Source organism: Aptenodytes forsteri, unplaced genomic scaffold (genome assembly GCF_000699145.1).
Source record: "Aptenodytes forsteri isolate BGI_AS27 unplaced genomic scaffold, ASM69914v1 Scaffold54, whole genome shotgun sequence".
NCBI lineage: Eukaryota > Metazoa > Chordata > Aves > Sphenisciformes > Spheniscidae > Aptenodytes > Aptenodytes forsteri.
The window spans coordinates 12,969,831-12,979,668 of NW_008796044.1; the positions used below are offsets into that span (position 1 = coordinate 12,969,831).

The 9,838-nt window shown below is 57.6% G+C and overlaps 1 protein-coding gene across 1 annotated transcript in view; it reads left to right on the forward strand.

Annotated features, from left to right (window-relative positions):
- Nucleotides 1–9,536, forward strand: part of CAMK2A (calcium/calmodulin dependent protein kinase II alpha) — a 34,366-nt gene extending 24,830 nt beyond the window's left edge. The window contains exons 13-18 of the mRNA XM_019473798.1: nucleotides 1,130–1,170; nucleotides 5,439–5,471; nucleotides 6,562–6,610; nucleotides 7,920–7,995; nucleotides 8,832–8,926; nucleotides 9,304–9,536. Of these exons, the coding sequence (XP_019329343.1) occupies nucleotides 1,130–1,170; nucleotides 5,439–5,471; nucleotides 6,562–6,610; nucleotides 7,920–7,995; nucleotides 8,832–8,926; nucleotides 9,304–9,536 (527 nt within the window). The remainder of the gene's footprint in view (nucleotides 1–1,129; nucleotides 1,171–5,438; nucleotides 5,472–6,561; nucleotides 6,611–7,919; nucleotides 7,996–8,831; nucleotides 8,927–9,303) is intronic.
- Nucleotides 9,537–9,838: the final 302 nt, after the last annotated feature.

A 9,838-nucleotide genomic window follows, 5' to 3' on the forward strand; every position in this document is an offset into this window, starting at 1 on the left:
CTTACTGCTGGCAGAGCACGAGAAGCTGAAAAGTCCTTGACTAGTGTAAGCACTGCTTAGCAACAACTAAAACATCGGTGTGTTATCAACATTATTCTCATACTAAACCCAAACCACAGCACTGTACCAGCTACTAGGAAGAAATTTAACTCTATCCCAGCCGAAACCAGGACACAGCTGTTTGGTGTTAGACGGGTGTTTCGGGGTGCTTTGCGAGGTGCCCCAGGAGTCAGGTGTAGCAGGTGGGCAGAGGGGAGACGGGGGCTGCTGGCCCAGCCAGGTGCCGGGGGAGAGGGCCGTGGCCAGGGTTGGTATCTGCATTTGTCGTGGGGGGATCGTGCTGACACATTTAGCACTTGTGGGCAGCGTGCGGCGGGGCTGGAGGAGTCCAACAGCTGGGGGGATCCGGTGTCAGGCCCCGCTCCGGGAGACGCGGTAGACACAAAGCATCGGAGGGCATGAAATTCAAAAGCATCTCTCGTAGTGCTGCCCGTCCCACACACAGCCCAGGGGCTCGCCGGTCCCCCCTGCCCGGGAGCACGGCGGGGCTGGCGGGCGATGGGGTTCCGTGTGGGGCTGAGCCCCATCGATCCCACCCTGCTCCGGGGGTGCAGGGGGGGGTGGCTTGCACAGCCCGGGGGGCTGCGGCAATGCCGGCAGCGGTAGGTGGGCACCAGGGAAGGCGTCTGCTTTTCGTCATTGTCAAAATGTGGGCTGCAGCTGTTGGGCCGGCGGGCTGGCAGCACATGATCCCGGCAGCATGGGGCTAAAATTAGAGGACGGCAGGCGGGCAGCCCATTCCACCGCGCTGCGCCACGCTCGGTCACCAGCACCCCCCGGCCGAAGCCTGCCTGCCGCCGGACGGCCCCGCCGGCGAGGACTCGGCGTGACGCTAGGAGACGGGTCATGCCCCTGGCCAAGAGCCACTGGGGTAGGACGGGACCCTGCCGGCAAGGTCGCCCCTGAGCTCCCGGGGGCTGCACCAGGGGTTGCTGGAGAGAGGACGAAACCCACTGGCTGGTCCCGCGGGGCCCTGCCACTCTGCCACCTGGCACCATGCTGCTGATCCTTGGCCTCCTGGTCTTGGTGCCCTGCCTGGCTCTCCTAACCTCCTTCCTCCTCTCTCCAGGAGGCAAAAGTGGTGGCAACAAGAAGAATGACGGCGTGAAGGTAAGCCCTGTCCCTGCCGCCCTCTCCCGCCTGCCCCTCTGCTGCTGGGGCGGCGGTGGGGGTCTCCGTGCTGTGCCGGCGGTCCCCACGACACCCCGCGCTTTAAAGGGCAGCTGTTGGCCCGGCTGTCCCGGTGTCTCCCTGCGCCACCGGCTCGGCTCCTGCCAGGACAGGCAGTGAACAGGAGTCTTTGCAGTGTGGCGAGCGAGGGGAGCGGGCTGGTGCTGGAGGGGTGCGCGGGGGGAATTTGCTGCTGTTTCATTGCCTGCAAAATGCGCTCGCCCCTTGCTGCCCCCAAGGAGGGGGAGAGGCAGAGGCTGGACCAGGAGAGGGGACAGGGGACAGGGGGAGGCAGCTTTGCAGCCTGGAGCCACGGCTTCAGCCTGGTAGCAGCCGTCTGGTGAGATGAGTGGCTGCATCTCCTGCTCGCCCCAGCATGCATCCCGCTGTGGCTGGTGGGGCTGGGCTTGCCCCCCAGCTCCTGTCCCATCCCGTCCCCAAGGGCTGGTGTGCTGCTGGGTGGCACATGGGTGCCTTTAACCCTCTTGGCAGCGCTGCTGGCCCCCTGTGCCCAATGGCAAACAGAGCAAAGGAACTTGGTGATGCTTGACAGAGCAAATGGCTTGGTGATGCTCTAAAAACAAGCCGGTGCTTGGCGGACCTTGTTTCTTGGGCTGCAGAGCCCTCAGGTTCACCTGCTCCTCTGAGGTGGGGCCACAGCTCTTCTCCAGGACAAGGTGGCTCCTGGAGGCAGCAAAATCCTGCTGCTGAGCAGCTGCTTCTGATGATACAGAGATGTGGTGGTTAGTGAGCTCTGACAAACTCCTCCTGCAGGAAGGAATGGTCCATGTGAGGGTCTTTCTCTCCTTACCTATTCCCTTCATGAATACAAGCTCTCACTCAGCGGGGGAGAGCTGGCGTGATCACATCTCCCATCGCAGGGCAGGGGTGCAAGGTGTCAGGCAGAGCTTTGGGAGCCTGACTGCAGCACGGCTGCTCTCCTTCCTCTGGCCCTTTCGTAGGGACCCAGCTGTGGGGCTGAGGGGCGCGCAGGGTTGGAAGAGCCGAGCCCTCAGCTGGCTTCTTCCCTCCTCAGTCCAAATGTTCAATGGAACCAGAGGTCTAGGGATGGCTTGTCTTTCTCCCACTCCTTCCAGACCTGGCAGCTGGGACAGGACAAGCCTGCAAGGCTTGAGACCATGCAGGACCCTTCAAACCGGGCCATGCAGTGTTATTCTGCAACATGAAGCTGATGGCCTGCATTGCTATGAGAGCAATGGGGCCCCATTGCTTTGGGCCGTGGTGTCAGGATATCATGTGGCTTCCAGGACAGGATTGCTAGATTTGGACAATAGTGCTGGCACAGAGGGGACAGGTCCCATGGGAGTCTCAGCAACCCATCTGCCAGCCACTGCTGGCCTGTCCTCTGCTGCTCTGAGGTCCCGGCTGCTTCTGGGAGTCACCTGAGAAGTGACACCACAGGTAGAGCTGACTTGGTACGAGTTGCTGGAGCACAGGTGAGAGCAATCAGGAGATGCATTTTTAAGCTGTAAAAGGAGAGATTGGTGGATGGAGAGACTTCATCAGGCACGGTCCTGAATCTAATTTTCCAGCAGAAAGGGACAGCCTTGAATTTCATCTCTAGCATTGCCTGGATGGTATGGTGGTAGAAGTCCATTTGCCAGCCCAACTTGCTAATGATGCTCCCTCTTGGACTTCAGAGTAGCTTTGAGGGCAGACGTTATCCTGGGAAGAGGGGCACTTGCTGTTGTAGCAAAACAGCTAGTTTGGGTAAACAGCCTTCTGGCCCATCACTGAAACTCAGCAAGGAGGGTCTGGTTTCAGAGCGGGATCAGAGAGGCTGGTTTGCATCCCCTGTCCTCAGCCCCTCACCGGTGAGCGGGGAGCAGCGAGTGAGGCTTCATCCTGAGTGCAGTCTACCAGCCAACACTCTGCTCAAGAGGGTGTACAAGCTCTGGAGAAAGAGTTTGCTTTTTTATTGCCCCCTTTCCGACAAGCGGAGGTGAGACAGCCTGGCTAGATGGCCAGGAAGGTAGAGGAGGAGAAGACAAAGTAGAAGCAAGCTCATTCCCAACAGGTTGCTTGTGTTGGCCACCTTCAGCATTACCAATCCCACCTCTCATTCCCATGCTCAGCCTGGGGAGACTCACAGCCTAACCCACTCACAGGGGCACAGGGAGGCTGGGTGCTCCGGGCGAAGCCCACCGTGGGCAGCTGGCAGATGTCAGGGCATCGCTGGGTAACGTTCATTTCTTTCCATCTTGCTGGAAAAGCGAGGCAGGAACCTGGAAACCTGCCTTGGGCGGGTGGGAAGGTGGGAAGGGAACGGTCCTGCCTGCTCAGAGCAGGGCTGTAAGTCAGGCCAGGTGGTGTGATTCATTGTTGGAAGAGTTGTGTCCCCATTTGGAGAAGCCTGCCGGACTGACCGTCCTCATGAGAGCAGGCAGGTCCCAGGCAGCCACCCCTGCCGTTCCTGCCCAAAGCTACGCAGGTGGGCAGCAGGTAGCTGGTGCTGCCCTCCAGCCTGCCCGCACAGCCCTTCAGCACCGGGGTGGTGCTAGCCCAGGCTCAGAGGGCTCGAAACTCACCCTCCCCAGGAGGTTCCTCCCCTACTAAAAGCATTCACAGGACCAAAAATCCCCCTCGAGCCCTGCTCTGGGGTCTGTGGGAGGTCTTCTGGTCCCAGCAGCTATGATACCTTCACTGCCCTGTGTAGTGTCACATCTTGTCACATTGTAAACTAATGAAATCACTGCCCCATGTCACATCCTGTCCCGTCCTAAATTAATGAGCTCACTGCCCCGTGTTGCATCCTGTTACTGTATGTCCAGACTCGACGCGGTCACTGCTTTGTGTTGCATTCTGTTGCGTCTGAAATTTCTGCAGTTTACTGCCCCGTCTCGTGTCCTTGGGTAGCAGAAGCTGTCAGCCCCTCCTACAGACAGCCCAACTCTGGCGGCTCCGTTTCCCATGAGGTTCCTTCCGAAATACCACAGCTCGCTCTGCCCTTTAGGACATCTGTTGTTTCGGTGAAGGAGGGGCGAGGATTAACGTAGGACCTAGGGAGGGAGGGGAGAGCTGCACAGGCAGAGGGGGAAACTCAGTGACGATGCTGGTGGGAGCCAGTTAGGATATGAAAGGAGCAATGAGGGGGAATGGATATCAGCAGTTTTTACACTGCAGCCCACCCACACACCCTAACGGGTCGCTCCATGGACTTTTCCAAGAGATTTGCACTGTGTGCGCTGCTTTTCCCTCTATAGGGCAGGCAGAGCCAGTGCCTTGTTAAATATGCTGGTAAAACACACTGTTATTTGGCACTGCAGCTTCTGACTCCTGCACACTGGTGTTCCCTGTCACCCGCTGTGATTCATCCCCTGGGAGCTGGAGGTGGAGAAAGGGCATGAGGCCAGCCTGCACGTCCCCCTGTCTTCTGGCTAGATTAAAGATGGAGACGAGGAGCAGAGCACAGCAAGGAAGGAGAGTCCAGAAGTAGTTTGGGATTGCAGGCAGAAACGTGGCTATGGGGTCACCCAACCCAAAAGCCTTAAAGCCTAGCGGTAGTGATCAAGGATGGAGATAAATTTGTGCATGCGCAAGGTCTTCTCCTTGGAGGAGACTTGTCCTGATTTAAAGCACTGGAGCTGTGCTCAGGACAGCTTCCCACACGGTGTGTCTGCCTTGTGGGGTCGAGTGGCAATAGCCATGCTGGCTTGAAACCAGCCAGCTTAGTACTGGTCTAGGTCCAAAGCTAACTGAGCGTCTCCATACTAGTCAGCAACATGGGCAGATGCACCCAGAACAGCTCCAGTCTGTAAACCTCAGTACGGCACTCACAGTGGGCGCAGGGCTGTACAGGTGGTGGAGCTGCCTTAGCTTTTCAGCGTCCCACTCCTGTTCCTGTGAGCTTGCTGACCTGGTCACAAAGCCACCAGAGTGGTCATTGACTCCTAGGGGACTCCCTTTTGGACTAGCCAGGTCCTTGGGATGAGCAACACCAGAGATTGTGGCAGGTCAGGAGAGAAAGGTGCCAGCAGGAACGCGGGGAGGGAGCTGGCATGGCACCACCAGCACCGCAGCCAGCGGCACGTTGCTACAGGAGCACCAGGTTGCCCCCCGCGCCTTTCGTTTGCCCCTCCACGAGGACCACGAAGGGTGGCTCAGGAGCTGCTGCCTCTCACGTGCCGCTCTCTGCCTTTCTCACTCTGTGTCTCTTCCTGTTCCATCTCTTCTCCTTGTTTTTCCAGAAAAGAAAGTCCAGTTCCAGCGTTCAGTTAATGGTGAGTGTCCTTCGTCTTCCTCAATGCTGATATTGCTGGGCCTATCTACATGTTCCAGCTTCCCCTGTTTTTGGAAGTTACCTCGGGGTAGGGAAGAAGGGACACCGGGGTTGGAGGGAACATCCTCAAAGCCGTATCACCCACAAACCCCATTAACAGGGTTGGTGCAGGCACTTGCTGGCCACCAGCTGGTGGGAAGCCAGCCCTGGTTCTTGCTGATGGGTTCTCATGCCGTTTCTCCCAGTTCTCCTGACTCAGGTCTGCAGGCTGCATCGGTCCAAGGAGCCTTGGAGAAACACCTTCCATGCCTCTGCGGGGACTGTATGGTCATGGGACACCTTGCCAACCTACATCGGGGTATTATGGGTAATACATAAGCAAGGCTCTGCTGGGAAGAGCTAGCAGAGCTATTGCTCTAGCTCCGCTAGCAGAGTCGCCTTGATGGGGCTCCTGGAGAGAGACGGGGGGTCAGTACCCCCCTCCCCCCCAAATCTGTGTAGTGCTCAGCTGTTTCTTGAAAGAGCTGTGTCTCAGCCTTCGGTGGTCCATGTGGGTCTTGGAAGCACTCTGTTTTATTGTACATTTCTCTCCCTACTCTGCGGTCAGTGTGGTCTCTCTCACTCCTGCACAGTCCCCTCTTTCTCATCCCAGCTCCTCCTCGCTGTTAATTTGTACATCTCTCTCTTTATCGTACAGTCAACATGGTGTCTTCCACCCCTGCACAGCCCCTCTCCCTGCCCCTCCGGCAACGCTCCTAGGAACCCACCAACCCACCCCGGACCTGCCCCTGTCTCTGTCCCCACAGGCGTCGGTAGGAAAGGCAGCGCCGTTCCTACGAGACCCTCCACAGCCCAGCTCTTGTGCCCTTGGCTACAAGGAGTGGAGGGTCAGGGAGGGCTCTGCCAGCGCTGCCCTAGAGCTGTGGTTGAGGACGGGTTGGACCTGCTGGCGTTTTCCTTGGTTTCTGTCCGTTGGCACAGTCGAGCGCTGTGGGGTCGGACTCGGGGGGCTGTCAAACACACGAGCTCTGCCTGGCACGGGATGAAGACCCCTCTCACCGTCCCGTCTCTCCTTTCTGTTCTTTGCTCAGGAATCATCGGAGAGCACCAACACCACCATTGAGGACGAAGACACCAAAGGTACCGGTGGGGGTACCCGGGAGGGTGGGCAGGCTGTTTTGGAGGGGTGCCCCGAGGTCATTAGTCTGGCCACCCTAATGAGATATTGGCTACAGCAAAACCCACGACCATCGAGCTGCCTCGGGGCCCTTCAGAAGTGGCTTTCATTCCTTAGGGATGAAATGCCACAGGTGGCTTCACTGCTGAGTCACCACCACGAGCAGTTGGGGCACTGCTGGCGAGTAGGGGGGGTCCCAAAACCAGGGATGTTCCCTGCAAGCAGGCATGGAAATGGCAGAAATCTGCAGGGACAGCAGCCTGGCCACCCGCTCCTCCAAAATAAATGGCACTTTGGGAAAAGCCTCCAGGGGAAATCCCCGTCTCCCACCTGCCAGGGCCAGCTTTCTAAGAATAACCCAGGGAATAATTTGTCGGTGCTAATTTGTAAAGTCTCTCAATGAAGCGATCCCAGCACAAAGCAAGATGGACTTTGGCCTGACATAAGAGTTAATGGGACGTTTGTCCTCCTGGGGAACAGCTCCCCGGAGCAGACACAGAGGCAGGTGGCGCTTGGGAAGTGATGGAGGTCCCTCTCCTCCTTTCTGAACGAGCTCCCTCTCCTTTCATTAGCCACGGTACAAAAAAAAAATTAAGTCAAGCATGACGCCGATTTGCATTTGAAGCAGAGCCTCGTTAATAAGCCCAGGGTTACCTCTGGCAGCTCCTCCTGCATGCCGGGGAGCCAAACCCGCTCTCGCAGCCTGGTCCCTTCCCAGCTGAGCCAGCAGCGCCTGGGGTCCCCAGCAGCAGCTGCATGGTGCCGTGCCCTTCACGGGGTCCCTCCTTGTGTCTCTCGGGGTGGATGGCCACATCACCCACCCATCCTCCCACCCAGCTGAGACCCTCTCCTCTTGTCTCAGAGGGAGGTGAGAGCATCCTTGGTCCAGCCTGCCCTGGCTGGCCCCTGCTCCAAGTTCACGGGGTAGAAAGTCCTGGCTTGGCAAGGCTTTGCAGCCAAGACCAGCCTGTGCCACCTTTTTGGGCCAGGAGCAGCTCACCACTCAGTGATTAACCCTTTTGCTCTTTAGGAAAATACAGGGGGTTTCAGTTTTGCCCTGACTTTGGAGGTCTTTCCTCTCCAGGGATGAAGAGCCCTTCCCCACATCTCTCTCCCAAGTCCCTCTCCTGCTTTTCCCCTGGACAGTTTCCAATGGCCCCCAATGTCCTGTCGTCTGTTTCTAATGAGAAGAAGATACCTCACCCATATTGCAACGCCAGCACTTTTGGTTTGTTTTCTCCTTTTATTTTCTTTTTCTCTGTAAACCAACAGTACGGAAGCAAGAAATCATTAAAGTCACAGAGCAGCTGATCGAAGCAATAAGCAACGGCGACTTTGAGTCCTACACGTGAGTGTGCCCAGCGTGGGTTTGGGCCAGGCCGGGGGCTCAGCCTCCCGGAGCGGGTGCTCTCACCGTGACACCACAGCCCAGGAGGTTTTACTGCTGCCCAGGGCAGGGTGACCAGGTTGACGTGGTGGTGGGGCATGGAGACCGTCCAAGAGAAGCAGGGGACATAATTTTCCAAACCTGGTGCTTCTTTCACACTAAGCTGACCACATCTCTCTGGTGTCATTGTCATGGATGAGCCCATTTTCTGGTTTGCAGAAAGACAAATAACTGTAAACGTGATTTATGGTGGAAGAAGGAACATTGCATCCATGGTATCCATTATACCCAGATTGCCACAGGCTGCTTGGAAGCGTAACTGCTTTCTACTCGCTGAGCTGATGCTCCTCAGAGTACACTTCTTCTGTGTCCAAGGCCTATTTAATTAGTGATTTCTGAGAGAGTGCAGGTCTTCATCCCTGCCTCAGAGAATCGCAGCAGGGGTATTTTGATACAGAGCAGAGAATATGAGTTTTTCCCTGCTGTTTTTCTTTCTTACAAAGAAGACGGCAGTGTTTTGGGAGGTTTAATTGGAGATGGTGACCAATGGAGAATTCACCCTGCCTCGCTGGGGTCCTGGCTGCAGTCGGTGGGCTGGAGGTGGGGTGGGGTGGGCTTCACGCAGAGTGCAGGGAAGAGGCCAGACTTCTGCTTGAATTGCTCACTGGTGCAGAGGCTCCTTGGTCTCAGACTGAGGGGGAGTCATCCTGAGCACGAGCCGTTTGGGTTTTGCAGGCTCTCACGCCAGAAGCAGTGAGATTACCTCTCCCTTTTCTCTCCCCTTCCCGCCTCCCCAGGAAGATGTGTGACCCTGGGATGACTGCCTTCGAGCCCGAGGCTCTGGGCAACCTCGTGGAAGGCCTGGATTTCCACCGATTCTACTTCGAAAACCGTAAGCAGCCCCCTTGCCTCCTGAGGGACCCTTCCCACCTCCCATGGGCCCAGCTGTGTCTCGACCTCCATCAGCTTGCTGGAGAGAGGAGGGTAAGGGTGGCTTTGGGAGCACCTCTGGCTGATCTGGAAGATCCCAGCAGGAGGTGAATCAAGCCTGCTAGGTCAACTGGGACCGGGCTGTATGCAGAGGAGTTGTTTGGTTAGCTGTTTTCTACGTGGACCCATCCTGAACCCACCCGTGCAGCATTTACTCAGCCCCTCCAAGCAGAGAGCTTAACTCAAGCATCTCCCCTTCCCACATTGCTGCCGCCTTGGGCAAGAGCCACCCAAACTCCTCCCCCTGCCTAAAGCTGCCTGTATTTGTCCCCTCTCCAGTGTGGTCCCGGAACAGCAAGCCCGTGCACACGACGATCCTGAACCCCCACATCCACCTGATGGGAGACGAGTCCGCCTGCATTGCCTACATCCGCATCACGCAGTACGTGGACGCGGGAGGGATCCCTCGCACCGCCCAGTCCGAGGAGAGCCGCATCTGGCACCGCCGGGATGGCAAATGGCAAATCGTCCACTTCCACAGATCCGGCGCCCCCTCCGTCCTACCGCAGTAAGCCCTGTGAGGCTCCGGGGATGGGGCACAGGGGGGCGTGGAGGGGACGGTGTGGGCTCCTTGTGGCGTTGAGGCTGCGAAGCGGGTGGGATCCTGCCCTGAGGATCTGCAGTGGGGAGGAGGTGGCCGACGGCCATGAGATGGCGGTGGGGAGAGGGATGCTCTGCCAAAGCGATGGTCAAAGAAAACTCTGCCTGGTTTGTGTTTTGCAGCTGAAGCGCGGTCCTGCCCGTGTGGGGTTTGTCACTGACTGACTACCAAGTGGAGACCTCCTCCGACATCTTCACCTACGGGACTTTGGCT